Source organism: Protopterus annectens, chromosome 3.part0 (assembly GCF_019279795.1).
Source record: "Protopterus annectens isolate FY-2018-M chromosome 3.part0, PAN1.0, whole genome shotgun sequence".
In the NCBI taxonomy this organism is placed as follows: Eukaryota; Metazoa; Chordata; order Ceratodontiformes; family Protopteridae; genus Protopterus; species Protopterus annectens.
In genome coordinates this window covers 770,308,577-770,333,782 of record NC_056731.1, presented here as the reverse complement: position 1 = coordinate 770,333,782, position 25,206 = coordinate 770,308,577, and the positions used below count along the sequence as shown (strand labels likewise).

At 40.9% G+C, this 25,206-nt stretch overlaps 1 protein-coding gene across 4 annotated transcripts in view; it reads left to right on the top strand.

The window, feature by feature from the left end:
• The window catches only part of LOC122796547 (collagen alpha-1(XV) chain-like), a 1,635,928-nt gene that overhangs the window by 789,808 nt on the left and 820,914 nt on the right, over nucleotides 1-25,206 (top strand). For all 4 annotated transcript variants that reach the window (XM_044065114.1, XM_044065113.1, XM_044065111.1 and 1 more), the window contains 2 exons: nucleotides 21,666-21,784; nucleotides 24,573-24,599. In XM_044065114.1, coding sequence (XP_043921049.1) covers nucleotides 21,666-21,784; nucleotides 24,573-24,599 — 146 coding nt within the window. The remainder of the gene's footprint in view (nucleotides 1-21,665; nucleotides 21,785-24,572; nucleotides 24,600-25,206) is intronic.

Sequence of the window (25,206 nt, the reverse complement as noted above, 5' to 3'; positions counted from 1 at the left end):
GATATAGTTGGAACACTAACAGGCATATGTCCCTGAGATAGCAGGAACACTAACAGGTATATGTCCCTGAGATAGTGAGAACACTGACAGGTATATGTCCCTGAGATAGTTTGAACACTAACAGGTATATATGGGGGGACACTAACAGGTATATGTCCCTGATATAGTCAGAACACTAACAGATATATGTCCCTGAGATAGTCAGAACACTAACAGATATATGTCCCTGAGATAGTCAGAACACTAACAGCTCTATGTCCTTGAGACAGTGGGAACACTAACAGCTATATGTCCCTGAGGCAGTGGGAACACTAACAGGTATATGTCCCTGAGACAGTGGAAATACTAACAGGTGCATGCCACTGAGACAGTAGGAGCACTAAAAGGTAAATGTCACTGAGACAGTGGAACACTAAAAGGTATATGTCTCTGAGATAGTGGAACACTAACAGCTATGTCCCTGACATAGTGAGAACACTGACAGGTATGTGTCCCTGAGATAGTGGGAACACCCTCAGGTATATATCCCTGAGACAGTGGGAACATAAACAGGTGTATGTCCCTGAGGTAATGGGAACACTAACACGTATATGGCCATCACACGGTGGAAACATTAACAGGTATATATCCCTGAGACAGTGGAAACACTAACAGGTATATGTCCCTGAGATAGTGGGAACACTAACAGGTATATGTCCCTGAGATAGCATGAACACTAACAGGTATATCTCCTTGAGACAGTGGGAATGCTAACAGGTGTATGTCCATGATATAGTTGGAACACTAACAGGCATATGTCCCTGAGATAGCAGGAACACTAACAGGTATATGTCCCTGAGATAGTTTGAACACTAACAGGTATATATGGGGGAACACTAACAGGTATATGTCCCTGATATAGTCAGAACACTAACAGATATATGTCCCTGAGATAGTCAGAACACTAACAGATATATGTCCCTGAGATAGTCAGAACACTAACAGGTATATGTCCCTGAGATAGTCAGAACACTAACAGATATATGTCCCTGAGATAGTCAGAACACTAACAGATATATGTCCCTGAGATAGTGGGAACACTAACAGCTATATGTCCCTGAGACAGTGGGAACACTCACAGGTATAAGTCCCTGAGACAGTGGGAGCACTAACAGGTAAATGTCACTGAGACAGTGGAAATACTAACAGGTGCATGCCACTGAGACAGTAGGAGCACTAACAGGTAAATGTCACTGAGACAGTGGAACACTAAAAGGTATATGTCTCTGAGATAGTGGAACACTAACAGCTATATGTCCCTGACATAGTGAGAACACTGACAGGTATGTATCCCTGAGATAGTGGGAACACCCTCAGGTATATATCCCTGAGACAGTGGGAACATAAACAGGTGTATGTCCCTGGGTAATGGGAACACTAACACGTATATGGCCATCACACGGTGGAAACATTAACAGGTATATATCCCTGAGACAGTGGAAACACTAACAGGTATATGTCCCTGAGATAGTGGGAACACTAACAGGTATATGTCTCTGAGAGAGTGCATAACTCTTTTAGACCACTAGATTAATGGGAATGTTTGGACAAATTATAAGTGGAAAATATCCAAAACTCTACTGGCTGTATGTTATTGGGATTCTTGATATATTTGATTATTGGCAAGTCTTTTTACACTGTCTGGTCTGGTGGGTCATTTGCTCCCCTCTATTATAGACATATCATTGGTGTATGGACATTGTTGTTTGTACTATCCAATTGATTATACATTTTTTTTCTAGTCAAGATAAACACTTTATATAAATGCTGTATAGATAACAGTGTACAAATGGATTTGATAACTGTTCTACAGGGGTTCTCCTCAGATAAGGATGATGTTCAGATTTTTGGTATTAGTGAGGAAGGCATTTGTATACGTGATGATACAGTGAAAGACCCAGGGGATTCCTGCAGGGATTGTTTTTTTAAATTGACCAAAAGTATGACTCAACTCAGAAGCAATGTTTCGCATTTAAGGTTGTTTAAGGCCTATAAGGCCAAAATATAACACCTAGAGGACTTAGAATTAAAACTCAACCATTTGTTAACAATCCTGATGAACAGTTGAATGAGGAATGGGTGAAAGCCCAACATACAGCAACAGTGGCGTTTGTTGAGATTTTAACTTCCTTTTATGAGAGAATTATTGACACTAATGTTGCAGATATTAAAACACTATGTGAAAATATTAAACCCTTTGTGGGACAAACAGTTTATAACTCATGCTTGTCTAAGCTCTCCAAAGAACTACTTTCTTTGCAACAAACATTAAAAAATAAGAAAATACACAAATTTCAAAGGGATATGGCAGATTATGCTGAGGGGAAACCATTTGGAACTAAAAAATATGTGAGGTTCAGGGAGGGGGATTCAGGACAAACAAGATTTAGGAAAAAGAGACCAAGGTCTATACTGAAAAAGTCCAAGACAGATTTCAACAGTACGTCAGGGGAGGAATCCTTCACCATGGAACCTGAACGTGTACTTATTCAAGAGTCCCCAGTGCATAAGAAAACAACAAGTATGGATCACCCTTTAGGGTTAAGCGACACGGGGGGGGTAGAAAACATAGGCACAGATACAGTCAAGAATTTGGAAACATTACTGGATGTACTGATACAGAAATAAATGCTTACCAAAATGTACATAATATTTCCTCTGTGTCACTGACTGAAACACAATTAAAGGTACTTGATAAAGGGTTATCTTTTGTTCCGGGCTTTTTTGTCAATGAATATAATTTTGTACAGGATGTGTTGTCATTTTGTCGTCTACTTAACTTGAAATTGTTTTTTGGGGATAAGGATAATTTTCAAAGATCTACTCGTTTTCGAAAATCCACTTTCCAGGCACCAATGGACAAACATGTCACCATTTTTCAAGACAAAGTCATCAGGGACCTACACTTTAAACAAGAAGAATCATTCATACTGGGTAACAATTTATCGGAGTCTGAATTCCGGGCAGTAAAGGATTTGAGGGACAATCCCAATGTTGTTATTACCACAGAGAATAATGGGGGTGCTGTGGTGGTAATGGATATGGAACAATATGTTTCTGCGGCACAAACACAGTTACGGAATAATAAGCATTATATGCCTATGCCCTTAGACCCCACCAATAGGTTTAAACAGGAGATAGATGAATTTTTGGACTTAGCTGTTGAAGAGGGAATTATTGATAATAACACCCAGAAGCAACTAACAGTGATTGATCCACATAGACAAACTTTTTATTTATTGCCCAAAAGTCATAAAAATCTAATTAAACCACCTGGTAGACCTATTGTTTCAGGCAGGGGCTCTTTAACAGAACCACTTTCAGAATTCTTGACTCTACATTTACAACCTCTTTTGAGTTTAGTTAGATCCAAGTTGAAAGACACAACTGAATTTCTACAAATTGTGGCAGACTCCCAACTTGAGCCCGGCTGGTGGATGTGCACCCTTGATGTTAAATCTTTGTATAAAAATATTCCACATTGGGTCAGATTACAGGCCATTGAATATTGGTTGGTAAAGTGTAATCTTTACCCACCGGGTTTTAACACTCTGATACTTTGTATGGTGGAACAAGTACTAACCAAGAATGTTTTCTATTTTCATCAGGATTGTTATTGGCAAGTCCAAGGCACAGCAATGGGGGCATGATTTGCACCAGTATATGCCGAACTGTTTATAGGGTTCTTGGAGGAACATCTTATCTATGATAAAGCCCACACTATTTACATAGAGGAAGTGGACATCTGGCGCAGGTACCTTGACGATTGCTGGCTCGTTTGGAGGTCTGATCAGAAATATCTATTGGAGTTCATTCAATACCTAAATGACAACAAGTGGGGTATTGAATTCACTTTTAATATGCAATATAGTGAAATTCAATACTTGGATGTCTTTATCACTAAGAATATTGATCATACACTTGACACAAAAATTGTTAGAAAATACCCACAATACAATACCCTGTTGGAAGTCTACACCCAAAATATATCATAAGAAACATTCCCAAGTCTCAATTTTTGAGAATTAAAAGGATATGTTCCAATCAGGCAAGTTACGAACATTATCAGCAAGACTTAAAGAACAGATTTAAGGCTAGAGGTTACAAATCGGGTCATATTATGTCAGCATATAATTGGGCAGAACAATTCAATAGAAATGAGCTGCTTAGTTACAAAGAAAAAAACAACACAGGGGTGGTGCCTATCAGATTTGTGACCACATTTGGCAGGAACATTAATGTTATTAAAAATGTGATTAAAAGCAACTGGAATATTTTACTAGCCAATCCAGCCTTAGCCAATATTCTTGCCTTGGATTGCCAGTTTTCACACAGGAGAGGTCGTACCTTGGGATCATATCTGAATTTACATAAAAAGGGAAGACAAAGAAATAGGGGTGGTATACAACTTACACTTTCTGGTGACCAGTTAAGGGGTTCCTTTCCCTGTGGTCATTGTTCATTTTGTGTTTATATGAGGAAATCTAAAGAATTCTCCAGCAGGAATACAACAAACATCATTGAGATTAGATGTTTTGGCAATTACGGAACCAATTGGGTCATATATCTTGCCACCTGTTCCTGTTCTACCTTTTATATTGGGCAGACTTCAAGACCACTGAGAATCAGGACATCAGAACATTTTAGTGACATTAGGAACAAACATCCATCTAGTGCTTTATATAAACATGTATTGTCTCATACCAGCGCAGTTTCAATTTCAAGTCATTGATGCCATCAAAGGTGACAATATTAATAAATTTGGATGGCACGATATGCTCAACAGCAAAGAAAAGGCCTGAATTACTAGACTTGGGGGATTATTTAACCCAGGTCTTAATGACCATTTATTAAATTATATTTATTCACAAGTTGCTAAATCAGGTTAGCATGTTTTTACAGTTTAAGATATTTAGATCTGATTAAGTTTTCTGTTCTCATTATGTTTATGTAAGAATTTTTATTTTTCTGGTTTGATACCTTTAAATGGGTAATTATCCTCACCTATTTTCTTATTAGCCAATTATACCATGGCTATATTAAGTCAGTTGATGGAATGTTATGCAATCACTGAAGAAGGCTGTGTGCCAAAACTGGTCTGTTTGTTTGGGTCAGAACACATGAATAAATGGTTAATGGATACTTTCATTCTGGGTGCTGGGTGCCTTTTTGACTTTGAGTTATCAGTTTTGGCCGTGCACCTGCCTGCCTTGCGAGTTCTCCTTTTTGGATTGCGACAGTGGGAACACTAACAGGTATATGTCCCCGAGCTAGAGGGAACACTAAGAGGTATATTCCCCTCTGTTGGAACACTAACAGGTATATGTCCCTGATATAATGGGAAGACTAACAGGTATATACCCCTCCGACAGTGGGAACACTAACAGGTATATGTCCCTGAGACAGTGGGAAGACTAACTGGTACATATCCCTGAAACAGTGCAAACATTAACAATTATATGGCACTGAGATAGTGGGAACACTAACAAGCATGTGTCCATGAAACAGGGGGAAAACTAACAGGTGTACTTCCCTGAGTTAGTGAGAACACTAACATGTTTTTGTCCTTGAGACAGTGGGAACACTCACAGGTATATGTCCCTGAGACAGTGGAAACACTAACATGTATATGTCCCTGAGGTAGTGGGAAAACTTAACAGGTATATGCCCCTCACATGCTGGGAACACTAACAGGTATGTGTCCCTGAGATAGTGGGAAGACTAACAGGTACATGTCTCTGAAACAGTGGGAACACTAACATTTATATGTCTCTGAGACAGTGGGATCACTAACAAGTATAGGTCCCTCATACAGTAGAACACAAACAGGTGTATGTCCCTGAGATAGAGGGAACACTAAAAAGTATGTGTCCCTGAAACTGGGGAAACAGTAACAGGTGTATTTCCCTGAGATAGCGAGAACAGTAACAAATATAAGTCCCTGATATGGTGAGAACACAAACAGCTATGTATCCCTGAGACAGTGGGAACACTAACAGGTATATGTCCCTAGGATAGTGGAACACTAACAGGTATATGTCCTTGATGAAGTGAGAACACTAACAGGTATATGTCCCTGAGACAGTGGAAACACTAACAGGTATATGTCCTTGAGATAGTGGGAACACTAACAGGTGTAGGTTCCTCATACAGTGGAACACAAACAGGTATATGCCCCTGAGGTAGTGGGAACACTAACAGGTATATGTCCCTGAGATAGTGGGAGCACTAAAAAGTATATGTCCCCGAGACAGTGGGAACACTAACAGGTATATGCCTCTGGTACAATGGGAAAACCAACAGGTATATGTCTCTGAGATAGCTGGAACACTCACAGGTATATGTCCCTATGACAGTTGAAACACTAACAGGTGTATGTCCTTGAGGTAGTGGGAAAACTACCATATATATGACCCCCACACAGTAGGAACACTGACAATTATATGTCCCTGAGAGAGTGGGAACACTAGCAGGTATATGTAGCTGAGATAGTGGGAACACTAACAGGTATATGTAGCTGAGACAGTGGGAAGACTAACTGGTATATGTCCCTGAGACAATGCGAACATTAACAGTTATATGTCCCTGAGATAGTGGGAACACTAACAGGCATATGTCCCTGAGGTAGTTGAAACACTAACAGGTATATGTCCCTGACATAGTGGGAACACTAACAGGTATATTTCTCTGAGACAGTGGGAACACTAAGGTATATGTCCCTGAACTAGAGGGAACACTAACAGGTATATTCCCCTCTGTTGGAACACTAACAAGTATATGTCCCTGAGATAGTGGGCAGACTAACCGGTATATGCCCCTCCAACAATGTGAACACTAGCAGGTATATGTCCCTGAGACAGTGCGAACATTAATAGATAGTGGGAACATTAACAAGTACGTGTCCCTGAAACAGGGGGAACACTAACAGATGAATTTCCTTGAGATAGCGAGAACAGTAACAGATATATGTCCCTGATATACTGAGAACACTAACAGCTATATATCCCTGAGACAGTGGGAACAGTAACAGGTATATGTCCCTGAGGTAGTGGGAACACTAACAGGTATATGTCCCTGAGATAGTGAGAACACTAATATGTATTTGTCCCTGAGGCAGCTGGAACACTCACAGGTAAATGTCCTTGAGACAGTGGAAACACTAGCAGGTATATGTCCCTGAGGTAGTGAAAACACTAACAGGTATATGCCCCTCACACGCTGAGAACACTAACAGGTATATGTCCTTGAGACAGTGGGAACACTAACAAGTATATGTCCCTGAGATAGTGGAAAACTAACAGGTATATGTCTCTGAAACAGTGAAAACACTAACATTTATATGTCCCTGAGACAGTGGGAACACTCACAGGTATAAGTCCCTGAGATGGTGAGAGCACTATCAGGTACATGTCCTTGAGACAGTGGGAATACTAACAGGAATATGTCCCTGAGATAGTGGGAACAGTAGCAGGTATATGTCCCTGTGATACTGGAAACACTAACAGTTATATATCTCTGAGACAGTGGGAACACTAACAGGTACATGTCCCTGAGCTAGAGGAAACACTAACAGGTATATTCCCCAGTGTTGGAACACTAACAGGTATATGTCCCTGAGATAGTAGGAAGACTAACAGGTATATGCCCCTCTGACAGTGGGAACACTAACAGATATGTCCCTGAGACAGTGGGAAGACTAACTGGTATATGTCCCTGAGACAGTGCGAACATTAACAGTTATATGTCCCTGAGATAGTGCGAATGCTAACAAGTATGTGTCCCTGAAACAGGGGGAACACTAACAGGCGTATTTCCCTGCGATAGCAAGAACAGTAACACATATATGTCCCTGATATAGTGAGAACACTAACAGCTGTATATCCCTGAGACAGTGGAAACACTAACAGGTATATGTCCCTGGGATAGTGGAACACTAACTGGTAAATGTCCCTGAGACAGTGGGAACACTTACAAGTATATGTCCCTCATACAGTAGAACACAAACAGGTATATGTCCCTGAGATAGTGGGAACACCAACAGGTATATATCCCTGAGCTACAGGGAACACTAACAGGTATATTCCCCTCTCATGGAACACTATAAGGCATATATACCTGAGATAGTGGGAACACTAACAGGTGTATTTCCCTGAGATAGCGAGAACAGTAACAGCTATGTATCCTTGAGATAGTAGGAACACTAACAGGTATATGTCCCTAGGATAGTGAAACACTAACAGGTATATGTCCCTAGGATAGTGGAACACTAACAGGTATATGTCCTTGAGTTAGTGGGAACACTAACAGGTATATGTCCCTGAGGTAGTGGGAACACTAACAGGTATATGTCCTGAGATAGTGAGAACACTAACATGTATTTGTCCCTGAGACAGTGGGAACACTCACAGGTATATGTCCCTGAGATAGTGGAAACACTAACAGGTATATGTCCCTGAGGAATTTGGAAAAACTGTAACAGGTATATGCCCCTCATGCACTGGGAGCACTAACAGGTATATGTCCCTGAGACAGTGGGAACACTAACATGTATATGTCCTTGAGATAGTGGGAACACTAACAGGTATATATCCCTGAGACAGTGGGAACACTAACAGTATATGTCCCTGAGACGGTGGCAGCACTCACAGGTATAAGTCCCTGAGATGGTGAGACCACTATCAGGTACATGTCCCTGTGATACTGGAAACACTAACAGGTATATATATCCCTGAGACAGTGGGAACACTAACAGGTATATGCCCCTGAGATAGTGGGAATACTAACAGGTAAATGTCCCTGAGACAGTGGGAATACTACAGGTATATGTCCCTGAGATTGTAAGAACACTAACAGGTTTATGTCCCTGAGATAATGAGAGCAGTAATAGGTATATGCCCCTCAGACAGTGGGAAAACTAACAGGTATGTTTCCCTGAGATAGTGGGAACACTAACAGGTATATGTTCCTGAGACAGTGGGAACACTAACAGGTATATGTCCCTGGGATAGTGGAACACTAACTGGCAAATGTCCCTGAGACAGTGGGAACACTTACAAGTATATGTCCCTGAGACAGTGAGAACAATAACAGGTATATGTCTCTGAGACAGTGGAACACTAACAGGTATAAGTCCCTGACGTTATGGGAACACTAACAGGTATATGTCCCTGAGATAGTGAGAACATTAACATGTATTTGCCCCTGAGACAGTGGGAAAACTAACAGGTATATGTCCCTGAGACAGTGGAAACACTAATAGGTATATAACCCTGAGGTAGTGGGAACACTAACAGGTAAATGCCCCTCACTTGCTGGGAACACTAACAGGTAAATGTCCCTGAGACAGAGGGGAACACTAACAGGTATATGTCCCTGAGATAGTGGGAAGACTAACAGGTATATTTCTCTGAGACAGTGGTAACACTAACCGGTATAGGTCCCTCATACAGTAGAACACAAACAGGTATATGTCCCTGAGATAGTGGGAACACCAACAGGTATATGTCCGTGAGCTACAGGGAACACTAACAGGTATATTCCCCTCTCATGGAACACTAACAGGCATATATACCTGAGATAGTGGGAACACTAACAGGTGTATTTCCCTGAGATAGTGAGAACAGTAACAGCTATGTATCCCTGAGATAGTAGGAACACTAACAGGTATATGTCCCTAGGATAGTGAAACACTAACAGGTATATGTTCTTGAGGTAGTGGGAACACTAACAGGTATATGTCCCCGAGGTAGTGGGAACACTAACAGGTATATGTCCTACGATAGTGAGAACACTAACATGTATTTGTCCCTGAGACAGTGGGAACACTCACAGGTATATGTCCCTGAGATAGTAGAAACACTAACAGGTATATGTCCCTGAGGAATTTGGAAAAACTGTAACAGGTATATGCCCCTCATGCACTGGGAACACTAACAGGTATATGTCCCTGAGACAGTGGGAACACTAACAGGTATATGTCCTTGAGATAGTGGGAACACTAACAGGTATATATCCCTGAGACAGTGGGAACACTAACAGTATATGTCCCTGAGACGGTGGCAGCACTCACAGGTATAAGTCCCTGAGATGGTGAGACCACTATCAGGTACATGTCCCTGTGATATTGGAAACACTAACAGGTATATATCCCTGAGACAGTGGGAACACTAACAGGTATATGCCCCTGAGATAGTGGGAATACTAACATGTAAATGTCCCTGAGACAGTGGGAATACTACAGGTATATGTCACTGAGATTGTAAGAACACTAACAGGTATATGTCTGTGAGATAATGAGAGCACTAACAGGTTTATGTCCCTGAGATAGCGAGAGCAGTAATAGGTATATGTGCCTGAGATAGTGGGAATAGTAACAGGTATATGCCCCTCAGACAGTGGGAAAACTAACGGGTATGCTTCCCTGAGATAGTGGGAACACTAACAGGTATATGTTCCTGAGACAGAGGGAATACTACAGGTATATGTCCCTGAGATTGTAAGAACACTAACAGGTATATGTCCGTGAGATAGTGATAGCACTAAAAGGTTTATGTTCCTGAGATAGTGAGAGCAGTAATAGGTATATGTCCCTGAGATAGTGGAAATAGCAACAGGTAGATGCCCCCAGGACAGTGGGAACACTAACAGGTATATGTCCCTGAGACAGTGGGAACAATATGAGGTATATGTACCTATATGTCCCTCAGACAGTCGGAACACTAACTGGGATATGCCCCTGAGATAGTGGGAGCACTAACAGGTCTCAGGGACAAATACATGTTAGTGTTCTCACTATCGTAGGACATATACCTGTTAGTGTTCCCACTACCTCGGGGACATATACCTGTTAGTGTTCCCACTACCTCAAGAACATATACCTGTTAGTGTTTCACTATCCTAGGGACATATACCTGTTAGTGTTCCTACTATCTCAGGGATACATAGCTGTTACTGTTCTCACTATCTCAGGGAAATACACCTGTTAGTGTTCCCACTATCTCAGGTATATATGTCCCTAAGACAGTGGGAATGCTAACAGGCATATGTCCCTGAGATAGTTTGAACAGTAACAGGTGTATTTCCCTAAGATAGCAAGAACAGTAACAGATATATGTCCCTGATATAGTGAGAACAGTAACAGTTATGTATCCCTTAGACACTAGGAACACTAACAGGTATATGTCCCTAGGATAGTGGGACACTAACAGGTATATGTCCTTGAGGTAGTGGGAACACTAACAGGTATATGTCCCTGAGGTAGTGGGAACACTAACAAGTATATGTCCTGAGATAGAGAGAACACTAACATGTATTTGTCCCTGAGACAGTGGGAACACTCACAGGTATATGTCCCTGAGACAGTGGAAACACTAACAAGTATATGTCCCTGAGGAATTTGGAAAAATGGTAACAGGTATATGCCCCTCACGCACTGGGAACACTAACAAGTATATGTCCCTGAGACAGTGGGAACACTAACAGGTATGTGTCCCTGAGATAGTTGGAACACTAACAGTATATGTCCCTGAGACAGTGGAAACACTAACAGTATATGTCCCTGAGACTGTGGGAACACTCACAGGTATAAGTCCCTGAGATGGTGAGACCACTATCAGGTACATGTCCCTGTGATACTGGAAACACTAACATGTATATATCCCTGAGACAGTGGGAACACGAACAGGTATATGCCCCTGAGATAGTGGGAATACTAACATGTAAATGTCCCTGAGACAGTGGAAATACTACAGGTATATGTCCCTGAGATTGTAAGAACACTAACAGGTATATGTCCGTGAGATAGTGAGAGCACTAACAGGTTTATGTCCCTGAGATAGTGAGAGCAGTAATAGATATATGTCCCTGAGATAGTGGGAATAGTAACAGGTATATGCCCCTCAGACAGTTGGAAAACTAACAGGTATGTTTCCCTGAGATAGTGGGAACTCTAACAGATATATGTTCATGAGACAGTGGGAACACTAACAGGTATATGTCCCTAAGGTAGTGGGAACACTAACAGGTATATGTCCCTGAGACAATGATGACGCTAACAGGTATATGTCCCTGAGATAGTAGGAACACAGGTATATGTCCCTGAGACAGTGGGAATGCTAACAGGTAGATGCCCCCAGGACAGTGGGAACACTAACAGGTATATGTCCCTGAGACAGTGGAAACAATATGAGGTATATGTACCTATATGTCCCTCAGACAGTCGGAACACTAACCGGGATATGCCCCTGAGATAGTGGGAGCACTAACAGGTATACTTCCCTGAGACAGTGAGAATGCTAACAGGTATATGCCCCTGAGATAGTGGGAATACTAACAGGTATATGTCCCTAAGACAGTGAGAACGCTAACAAGTATATGTCCCTGAGACAGTGGGAATGCTAACAGGTATATGTCCCTGAGATAGTGGGAACAGTAACAGGTATATATCCCTGACACTTGTGCTTGAAGGTTGGAGAACCTCCCTATTGGCCCTGGCCCAAAGCACATCATTAGTAGCACATACCTGACACGCTAATGTCCTCAAAATAAATACTGTATATGGAGAGTGGTTCACCCTTGCAGCTATATGGGAGAGGGAATTCCTTTGTACCTTTAGTCCATTTGGGCCAGGTTCAAAGCGTGCAACCTAAAAGAGTTGGTTAGTGAGGGGTGGAGTACAGATCCTTTCTGTGTATGCTTCACCTGGATGAGAAGTGTCCATAACAGGTATGGCACCCCATGCTGTGTTGCACCCCCTATGGGTTTTGTTTCTCGACGACTTTGTTTTGCATTGAACATAAGCTTTAGGCCATAGCATTCAGGCTTTGGCTTGCTGAGGCAATGCATTTTCAGTGAGCTGCAGTGGAACCAAAAAGAATTTGTGGAATAAACATGTTAAGCAAACATACTTAGAACCAAAACAGTAAAATGTGGGTGGAATATGATCCACCAAGCTATATAATACCGAATTACAAAAAAAAGAGCTTGGAGATCACCAGTACAGTAAAAGTTTTTAATGAGCAGGAATAAGCATTTTCATATTTACAAAATCACACCGATTTTTATTTGTGTATTTGCAGAAGTTCATAGGTTCATAGGTGTTTACTAAGCTAACACCCACAAGGGCCTTTTTAAGCCTATCTTTGCATCCCAAATCTCTGACAAGTACTGATACCCTTAACAAGTGTAAACAGAGGCCTGGGACATGAACCATTTACAAGTTGCCTGTTTCCATTTGACACATAGGTGCCAAACCAGGGATGAATTTCTGGTTCCCCATCCAACTGTCCAAGTTGCACTTGAATTGGGTCAGGGAGAAACTCTATTTCATATGGATGGGGAGCCTGTTCCATAGAATGGGTAGATGTTCTTCGTGTTTCACTGTTGCAGTCATTACATTTGGGTAATCCTGCTGGCAGGTTGCCCTCAGTCGGCCCGAATTCCAAAGTCTTGCATCCTGCACTGGCTGCTGTCACCCCTTCCCTGATGTCAGGTCATCAGGGGTATAAAAGATGCAGCCGACGCCATTTTCTTCAGTCTTTCTTGCCGTGTGGTGCCCGAAGCAGAAGCAGTTTGCAAGTGCCAGTCAGCCGACTCCTGAGATTTTCGTTCTCGAATTTCAGATCCGAAGTCTTCATTAAAAGCTAAGTACCCCATTGGGGGAACTTTTTTCTTGCTCCAGACCAATGTCAGAAAAAGTTAATAATTGTATTTCTTGTGGGAAGCAAATACCTCATAAAGATTTTCATTCTTACTGTATTCCTTGCCTATGCCCAGATCACGACATTTCTAGTTGTCGTTTTTGTGCCAGATTAAACCAACGCACTATTAAGCGTCATTACGATTTTGCACTAAGCTATTTTGGGTGCAAATTTAATTATACAATGTCGTCAGATAGCCATCTGACTACTGGAGTTCATAAAAAGCACAAAGAAAAAGAAAAAGACAGGCAACCGAGGTCCAAAATCGATGACGAAGCTTCTCCTAAGCCAGTTGCCGGTTCTCAGTGAGGTGCATTCGCAGCCCCTGACGCCCGCTACTTTAGAGTCGCAGGCCGCTACCGACACCCACGTGGAGTCGGTCAGGCCACTTGAAACTCAAGGTATTGGAGCCTCGGAGACTATTCCCTCAGATGGGTCCGGAGCCGTTGAGCAGGCATCGGCTTCTGAGGGTTATTCAGACCTAAACAATTATACATTAAACCGACTTCAGCTTCAAAGGCAAAGATTAAAGTACCTTTAAAAGCAAAGAAACAAGTTCAACAGCCACATGGACAGGCATCCATGCCCAAAAAACAGATGCTCAAAATGGCCGAAGACTTAATTACCTTGATCAGGGGTTCCCATCCCCCTCCTGATAAGAGGCCTAGGCAAGAGACAGACTATGAATCTTCAGATCAGGTTTCCATTTCCTGTGATTCTTCTTCTGATCAAGAATGTTCTCTTCTCCCCTATGAGGATTCAGATGCTGAAGAATCTATTCAGCTTCTCCTCCTGAGGACTATTCCTTTGGGGAAACCTTGCATACCATGAGGGAGCATTTCCACTGGGAGAGCCAGGATTTTTCAGAATCTAAGAAGAGGCTCAGGGACTTCCTTCTACTGCCTCAACACAGGCCTCTAGCTATTCCACCTGTGTTAGATATTGTAGATGATGTGTTTTCAGAGTCTAGTCTGACCCCCTGACTCCTTACCTCCAGCTCCTGTTAAGCCTGACAGATACAACAGGGTTCCTGACTCTCATAAATTCCTTTTCAAAAACCCTGCTGCAGACCCAGAAACTATTTCTCAGGGTCCCAAAGGGGTTAAGGCTTCCACTGCAAAAAACCCCACCCCCTCTGACAGAGATTCTAGGGCATTGGATAGATGTGGAAAAAAGATTTACACATCTGCTACCTTGGCTATAAGGGCTTTAAACTGCCAATTTCATATGCTCAAATATCAGCAATATGTGGACACTGCTTAAACAGAAAATGTTGGTAAATTCTGAATGTGCAGATAACAAAGAAATGCAGGATTTATTGCATGCAGCTGAACAAGTTGGAAAGCATACTTTGCAATGTGGTTTTGATTCTCTGGAGGCCTCCTGCAGGGCCGCTGTTACGGGTTCTGTAATTAGGAGGCACGCTTGGTTAAAGGAACAAAATCTGCCTGCTCATGTCAAAGCTAAATTATTAGATGCACCATTACAGCATTATACCTTGTTTGGTGTTAAGACAGAAGAGGTGTTAAAGAAAATGGAGGACAAAGCTAAATCTATGCAAACGGTCAAAGATTTTTTACAAGTACAGCCACCTAGGTTTAGCAGACACTGGCCTACAAAGAATTGGTCCTTTCCAGTGTCAGACAGACCTCAAAGGGGCAGATTCAGGTGCCCTAGAGACAGATCCCAGCCGCAAGGTTCGTACAGGTCTAAGCAATGGGGAGCTTCTACCTCCAAAAGTGGAGAAGACAAATCACAACCATACACGTAGCAGTCCCAATGACTTCCCCCTGCCAGCACCAAGCACTTATCTACTGGCAGCACCCTTAGGGGGAAAATTAGCACTTTTTTCTCAAAATTGGCACATTATAACCCAGGACAAATGGGTTCTAAACATAGTGTCACAAGGCTACAAGTTTCACTTTCATACCCTGCCAAGGGCAGACGGTTGGCCAGACCTGCCAAAAAATCAATGGGCAGAGGCTTAAAAACAAGTCTCATCCCTCATGAACATGGGGGCTATTCAACAAGTGCCACAGCAAGAGCAGGGACAAGGATTTTACTCAAGACTGTTCTTGGTTCCCAGAAAGGACAAAACATGGAGACCAATACTGGACCTATCTATTCTAAATACCTTCCTAGATATACCAAAATTCAAGATGTTGACCTTACAGCAGCTTCTGCCCATGCTGGGCAGAAAGGCTTGGCTGGTCACTTTAGACCTAAAAGAGGCATACCTGCATGTCCCAATCAGACAGTCATGCAGAAGATACCTCAGATTCAAGGCTGGTTCAAAGCATTACCAATTCTCTGCACTGCCCTTTGGCTTATCTACTGTGCCCAGGGTCTTCACAAAGTGCCTGGCACCAGTAATTGCTTTCTGCTGACAAAAAGGAATACAAATATATCCTTACTTGGACGACTGCCTCATTCAAGCAGAGAACAAGGACATCCTACTACAGCATCTGGCGTTTGTGAAAAGATTTTTACCATGCCTAGGATACACAGCCAACAAAAAGAAATCAAAACTAGTACCCTCTCAAGAGATAATATTCCTGGGTGCAAGCTTAAATACAACTGCCCAGATGGCTTATCTCACGCCAGACAAACAAAGGCAACTGACTACCTATTTCAAGGAAATGGCAACAAAGGCCCAGTTATCTGCAAGACAAATTCTGCAGGCTTTGGACTTCATGGCATCCTGCATCCTACTAATTCCATATGCAAGATTGCATATGAGGAAACTTCAATGGTACCTAAAAAGTGTCTGGACACAACATTGCTACAGCCTGGAAACAATGATTACTCTCATTCCCTGCCTGCAACAGGAGTTTCTATGGTGGGCAAAGGCTTGTCACCAAAACAAGGGACAGCCATTCTCACTTCCCCCAGCCAGGCAGAACCTAACAACGGATGCATCAGATTATGCCTGGGGGGCCCACATGGCAGGAAGAGGCATTCAGGGCACCTGGTCCTCAAGTCAAATGCATCTACATATAAATCAAAAAGAGATGCTAGCTGTTCAAAATGCCCTGACAGCCTTCAAGGACCTAATTCATCCGGGACAACTACTGATAAAGACAGACAATACCATGGTCATGTGGTACATAAACAAGCAGGGGGGCATGCATTCTTACCCCCTTTGCAGACTAGCCATGACTTTATGGGACACAGCATTGACTTACCAAGTTCATCTGCAGGCACAATTCCTGCCAGGAAAGGACAATACTCTGGCAGACGAACTAAGCAGAAACCTCATGGATCCCCACGAGTGGCACCTGGATCCACAAGTCTTCAACATGATAACAAAGAAATGGGGATGCCCGGATATAGATCTATTTGCCTCCCCTCACAACTATCAACTAAAAAGATTCTGCACAAGGACTTATCACAGACAAGCATGGAAAGTGGACACCTTATCTTTCAACTGGAAAAACCTATCAGTATATGCCTTTCCTCCACTGCCTCTTCTCCCCAAGGTACTCCTAAAGGTGAGACAGGAAAAAACAAAAATGATTCTGATCACCCCAGACTGGCCCCGCCAGTACTGGTGTTCAATCTTAAGGAACTTGTCTCAATGCCCAGCCTGGAACTTACCTCAGATACCTCACCTACTGTCCCAACAAAACAATCAGATTCTGCACAGCCAACTCAGGACTCTAAACCTGGCAGCATGGCGGATAATGTAGCCATACAAAGCACACCTCTCAGTAAAGCTGTGATGGATGTCATTTTGGAAGCCAGAAGGCCTAGTACTAGAAAATCCTATGCTGGAAAATGAAAGAGATTTTGTGCTTGGAACCAAGCTCAAGTAATTGACACAGCTGTACCAAATATTCCTCAGATTTTGCACTACTTAACTGAGATGCTGGACAAAGGCCTATCTTTTTCATCAATTAAAATTCATGCCTCTGCCATTTCGGCTCATTACAATACAGAGCCACCACTCTTTTCACATCCTTTATTAAGGCAGTACCTCAGAGGAGCCAAAAATTTAAGGCCTCCAAGGAGACCGCCAATGCCTGCATGGGACCTCAATTATGTATTGGAAAAACTCACCCTACCTCCTTTTGAGCCAGCTGCTACTGCGGATATAAAGTTATTATCTTGGAAAACTGCTCTGCTCCTGGCAATAATTTCTGCAAGACGAGTGTCAGAGCTACAGGCTCTCATAGCTGTGGAACCTTTTATAATTTTTTTATCCAGACAGGGTATCTCTGAGGATAAACCCTACATTTATGCCTAAGGTGGTGTCCAGTGTAGCCCTTAACCAAACTATTCATTTGCCAACATTTTATCCAAATCCACAGAACAAGGGGGAGAAAATTCTGCATTCTTTGGACGTACACAGATAACTTAGATTCTATTTGGACAAAACTAAAGTTTTCAGAAAGACAGAACAACTACTAGTGGCATATGCTGCAGAATCACAAGGAAGGGCTATCTCCAAGCAGACTATTTCAAAGTGGATAGGTCACTGCATTTGTTTCTGCTACTCTCAGCATGGCAAGCCAGTGCCTAAGGGCATTAGGCCACATTCAACCAGAGCGGCAGCCACTTCGGCAGCCTTTCTCAGGGGAGTACCAACCAAAGACATTTTAGAGGCTGCTGCTTGGAGTTTAGTGCACACCTTTGCAAAGCATTACAATCTGTCACTTTACTCTAAATCTAGAGCAGGCTTTGCCACTGCAGTTCTGCAGGGCCTCATAGCCACTCCTAATATTGTTTAGCTCCAGCCCCCCAACCATAGCTTTGGGACTCTACCCAAATGTAATGACTGCAACAGTGAAACATGAAGAACATAGTACAGTTGTGTACACTTACCATAAATGTAGATGTTCAAGTGTATTCACTGTTGCAGTCCAGGTTACCCACCCGCCATCCCCCTTATTTCTGCTGGAACTTATCTTTACTTCACTGATCTATACAACCTATGTGGTGTATTTGCTTGTAGATGAAGGTAAAGTTTATTTTGCTGCATGTATGTTTTATATATATACCTAGCCTACCCTTTTGGGGGCACCTGACATCTGGGGCAATAAAAACTGAAGAAAATGGTGTCGGCTGCATCTTTTATACCCCTGACGACCTGACGTCAGGGAAGGGGTGACAGCAGCCGATGCAGGACCCAAGACTTTGGAATTCGGGCCGACTGAGGGCAACCTGCCAGCAGAATTACCCAAATGTAATGACTGCAACAGTGAATACACTTGAACATCTACATTTATAGTAAGTGTACACAACTGTACTTCTCTGGGATACGTACCTGTATCTCCAGTAGGTCCTATTTATATCACAGGCAACATTTAAGTCCTTAGAATGGGTAATTCTTTTGGTGTTTGTCTTGTGGGTATGCAGGAGGTCCAACAGAGTGGGGTCTGACAATGCCTGTATGCCAGGCATAAATCTCCCCTAAAAAGCCTGTAGGAGAGATAGAATACTGGGATAGGGCTTTCAGGCGGTCTGCATAGGACATTTACTTACACCCTGTATTCTTTTAGTGAGAAACCTCTTTGGACATTCCAATTGTTGGATATGCCTGGTTAGATGCATACAAAAAGTGGCATTGTACTCAATGATAGGTCTGATGAATGCTGAGTACAGTGGAACAATGACATCCTTGGACTTAGATGTCATACCTTTGTTTATAAGTTGCGCAACATGGAATGATTTCCTCACTACTGCACATATGATGGTCAAAGGCCAGATTACTATGTGTGTCCCTAAATCCCTGACTATTGGGTCAGCTCTAAAGGGTGTTTTTTCAGTATGATAGTTACCAGGGATAGATGACTTCCCAAAGGATACTATTATCCATTTCTTGGCATTTAGTTTTAGTCCATGGCTCTGACACCAGTTGTTTGTCTGTGTCAGCCCCTCTTGGAGAGCATTTGTGTCAGTGTGTGATTCAATGACAGCTCCTAATTTGCAGTCATCTGCAAATTTAGTTAGCCAGAGACCACTGACATTGGCCTTGACTTCTTGGAAGTAAATGCCAAAAATGAGCAGTCCAAGGACAGATCCCTGAGGGACTCCACTTGTGACTGGCCACTTTGTAGAGGTGTACTCCCCAATTCTAACTTCCTGGGTCCTGTTTGTGAGCCAGTTGGCTATCCACTAGGTGACATATGAGTTTGTACCTAACCTCTTGAGTTTGTCAAAAATGTTGAGTGGGGTATTGTGTGAAATGCGTTGGCCAGGTCAAGGTAGGCAGTGTGAACCATTTTTCCCTCATCCATTGCTTCGGTTACCTTCTCAAAGAAACCCACCAGGTTGAGTAGGCATGATCTGCCCTTTACAAAACAAAACCAAGTTGGGTCCAGTGTCTGGAGGTTTAGTATATCTCTATTGATCATCTCCATGATAATTCTTTCCATGGCTTTACATATAAGACTAGTGAGACTTATGGGTCTATAGTTTCCAGGGTCTGTAGATGGCCCACCTTTGTGCAGAGGGATGACTGTTGCCGTTCTCCATTCATGAGGCACAAAGCCAGTTTGGAGGCTATGGTTAAATAGTAATTTCAGAGGCACTGATAGGTCATGTTTTATGCTATTTAGAAGGCATCCTGGGAAATTGTCTGGACCCATTGATGCAGTGATTTTGGTCTTAGAGAGAGCATAAAAGACCTGTTCCCTAGTGATAGTAGGGGGAGTTATATTTGATGGTATTTCTTGAGGAAAGGTTGAAGGGGAGAGGGGTAAAGTTGGAGCTGAATTTATCAGTCAGGAGGTTTTCTATATCTTCTGGCTCAGTATAGGTGGCTCCATTTACAATGAGCTCTGCACAGAACTGTGTATTGGCTTTGGGGTTGTGGACATAGCTAAAGAATGCTTTGTGGTTGTGATTTCACCAGGTTGGCTTGTTTTTGAGTTAGTTCTGTACTTCCTCCTGGTCGAAGCGGCTATTAACATGCTTGTATAGGGTACTGTAAACAGTTCTGCATAGGCAGCAGTGTTCTCAGGGTTTATGGGTACTTGAAATTTTGTCAGAGTATCACTTAATAGCAGGAGGTGTGCCTTCTAATAGTTCCTGAATATTACAGGTTTAGCAGGGAGTCCAGGTTTTATTTTTACTTCAAAGGAGACCATTTTGTGGTCTGACCTTACTAGGGAAGACATTAAACTAGGGGGTGTGCAGCACCCTCTCATATTAGTGAGAACCAAATCCAGTATGGTTGCACCCCTAGTTGGTATAACGACTATCTGGTCCAGAGAGTTTTGTGTTTACAGAATCCATAAATCTCTGTGCAGGTACATTTGGTGTCATAGGGGATTCCTCTGTGTTATTTTATGAAGGCAAAACAGCATATTCCTGTTCATAAAATGTGTCACCATGCTGGTGTTGTCCTGCTGTTTTTTTGTTTTAAACATGCCTAGAATAGGTGAGAAGTGAGCTGCATCAACTGACTTGTACATTTTGATTAACAGAAGCTGTGTTAAGATAGAGGGTGGATGATTGATTACGTTATTAAAAGGGTATCCTGGAAGCATTCTATGGGTGCCTGACTTGTTAAAACATGGGCTAAACTCTTGGCTAGGCTTATAATGGCCTTATTGATAATAGCCTAGTAACTTCCTATGATCGTACAATCCTATGATCCTAAGAATTTCCATCTAGTACGTGACAGATGGAGTCTGAGGATTTGAAACAGACCTTTGGAACAACTAGCATCCTCATGCAGAATAATCTGAAGAACCAAGTAGAGACATTAAGAACTCAACAGCTCTTTCAGGTTTGTGGGACTAATATTGTGTATTTTGTGTATCATATACAACAATTTTATTCCAGTACATTATAATACTGTTAATTAAAAGGAGAGTGTGTTCCTTGGTGCATAATGTATAATTTATTGGTTCATAACTATTGCATTTAGAGCACATGCTACCATTTTATGCACACAAACAAATCTTCTAATTTGCTATCTAGGTTTGAGTAGCACATACTATGAAAGAGAAGACAGTACTTACACTACCACATTACTGCCTGGAATGAAAGAAGAAAGTGGATCTGGAACAGTAGAAATTCAAGTGGAGAAAGGAGAAAAGGTAGGATTATTCTTTGACCTTGGCCTCTGTTAGGGAATAGAATAGCATTACCATTTCCTGTCCTTCGACATAGTGTTGTAGCACTTCCAGCTGTCTTGCTTTAAATTATGTGGAATTTTAGTGACTGTGTGTGAACATATGACTAAATTTTCTGAGAAAATTATCATTGTAATAGCACTTTTAGTTATTTAGTATGAGGATATGTCTGTAATCCAATAAAGGCAGGAATGAATATATAAACCTAAGTCAGCTGACTGATTTCTTTCTGCCAGTCAAATGGGTAGCCTAAAACCATGTCAGCAGGTTTTACTTAAACATAGATAACAAGACATTATAAGATGGACTATGAAAGCAGTAGGTATTTATACTTAAAGTGCATATCCTGAAAAGATGTAGGTAAATTTGGTTAAAACTTAATACAGGTTGACTAGATGTGATGTACAGTCTAGATTCCAATCCACAAATGTATGCTTTCTCAACTGTGACCAAAAGTATTTGAATAACATTTTATTAGAAGTGGAAATTAATGAAACTGATAAATATGCCCAGATAACAATGACATTTAACAGTAAGACTAAAGAAGTCAAGAGTCCAGCTGCAAATGTTAGAAGGGGATTTGAGTTTAATGCTGATGCTACCACAATTAAAACATACTTTATGAAATCTTGAACTTTTTGAAAAGCAGCTTGTGAGGCTTCTTTATTTTACAATAGTGGAGATATTAACTTGAAAATATATGTTTTGCACATGAGTATCCAAGTATGATTTCCTGTATGTTTTTCTAAGAACTCTGATGGGGAACTGACATTTGGCATTTTATACATGGGCATTGAGTGCTGTCTTTTACAGGAAGCTGACATTGACATGCAAGTCTCCATTAGGATGGGTATAACACTTTTTAAGGGGTAAAGAATGCAGTGTATGTCCAGAATTTATCTGGAATAAGCTGTGATTGCTTTTGAGGCAAGTATCCTATACATTCATTATGTATTTTTGCTTAACAAGGAAGTTTTCTGTCACTTGATATTGAGGTGCCTTGGCCTGAAAGACAATTCACTGCATAGACTCATTACTGAGATGTCTTGTTCTGATATTTTTGTACCAAACATCTGGAAGCAATATAGGGAGTAAGGAATGTTTAGGTGCAGTCAATAAGAACAGAATGGCCATTAAAACTAGAAAAAAGTTTAACATTCGTGAAACAATCAGTTTAAAATAAAACAGGCTCTCTTGAGTTTTCTTCAGAGTAACATATATAAATGTTATCAAAAACATAAATATATTGCGTGCATAGTTTTATTTCAGTGCTGTAACAGCAGCATAAATAAAGCAACCATAAATAAAACAAGCAAACAATGAAAAATGCAGTGGCCAAAATGGAAAGTTAAATAACAGAGTACTAAAGGGCTTTAAATATGCTCAGTGTAGAGGCTTCCTGAAGTCTCTTAAGCAATAAGTTGAAAAGGAACACAGCCAAAAAGTTAGTTAAAAGTCCATGAGATACAAGCTGCATTAATGAAACCACCAGCAGCTTCAATGTGGCAGAACAATGTAGCACTGAGAACTTCCTCACTTATGAGGATTAACATCTAAGGAATAGAACTTTGAAAGATACATTTATCCAAACAGGCAACTAACTTACTAATTTAGATTTTGAAGTTCTTAAAAAGAATATGTATTTTTATATAAAAATTATATTAATTTTAAAGTTGTGAAATACACAATGGCATATTTCAACTGAATTTGAACTGTACCAGTTCTTTTGTCTTTGAAGTTGGCTCAGAATGTAAGGTTGTTTTAGAGGTTATAATTCCCATTATTATCTTCAAGAGACTGCATCAAATGAATTTTGGAGGTTCTTATATTGAGCAAAATAATCCACAATATTCAATAGTCTGAGAATATACTTTCTGAAGAACTGTCAGTAGTAAAGGAGTGAGGAAATGAGAGACATAAAGCACATATTATGGACCCTAAGCACCCAAAGGAGAGGAGGCTGAAAGTTGTAAACATGAGGATGAAGGGTGAGAAGATAATGGGGCAATGCTTCACTGAATGAGAGAACATTTTTTCAAACTTGAAGTTACCATTACTTCTGTAAAAGGTTGTTAGCATACCTCTCACCTGTTCAAAATTTCACAAATGTCCAGATTTTTGATTCCTATTTTTTAGTTTGTTCATCATGAAATTTGTAGTTTTCTGGCACTTCACTGATGATTTAAACCATTAGATAATGACAGACATTTGAATTTCAGAATTCACATCCTCCAAAAAACACACGATAATACAAAACATGTTATTCTAGCAACTTTCTAAGTTTGTAAGAGAAATATTTAAAATCTGTCCCTGATTTTGGGCCTTTGTCCACCCATTATTTTTGGCTAACATTAAACCTTTGATATTCACTAAGCTTTTGGACTGTAACGTGTATAAGCTCTGGGGTAGAAAGAGAAGAGCGGGTGAAAGTTGTGGCTCAGAGCAGTGAAATAGGGTTAGCTGCATACATGAACAAAGTCAGTCAGAGACAGTCATATTTTCAGTAGCCTTTATCATGTGTTCTGCCAAGAAACCAGCAGGAAGAGGGGAGTATCATGTACATTGTTTAAAATGTTTAAAATATTTTTGTTGCCTTTCAGATCATGGTAATTAATACAAAGTTACAGTTTATGTTAATAACATGAATCTAAAAAGGAACTAATATGTCATTTTCATTCTACAAATATAAATGGCCACTAATATATTGATTATAAAATGCTAAAATGCTTCTTAAACTTGTTTTTCCTTTTAGGGTGACATGGGAGAGCCAGGAGAGCAGGTAAATGTTTAAGTTATTTTTTATTTGCTGTATTACTATTTCAGTCTTATTAACATTGGCCATTTGTAATAATAAATACCACTGAATGATGGTAATAAGGTATTAATGTAACCTGCAACAGGTAAACTATATTTCAAATTGTTTTATAAGAAATATAAAAGAACATAATAATCTAAAATGGCATTAAGACTGGTTAATTAAAATTATCTTGTCAAAATGTGTATTTATTTAACTACAAAAAGGGACAGTGTAGTTCCCCACTACCTCTAAATGTGTATGTTTGTTTCTTTGATTACCAGTGTAGAATTTCTAGAAAGTAATCTGAGACACAGCATGTTTACAATCCCATACAAGACTTTGCTCTCTTTAAGCTGGTATTTTTATATTACTTCAAAAAAAAAAACTAAATACCGCAAAACAGACCAAACTTGAAAAAAGAAGCCGGCAAGACGATAAACCTCAGCAGATGCACCAATTCCAGACATTGTGATGTTGATAAACTGCAAGTTAAAATTTATTTTAAGCTCAACAATAATAGGTTTTTCATCAGTGTCCCACACCAACTTCATCAGAAAAACAAACAACACATTCCAACTTACACCTTAAT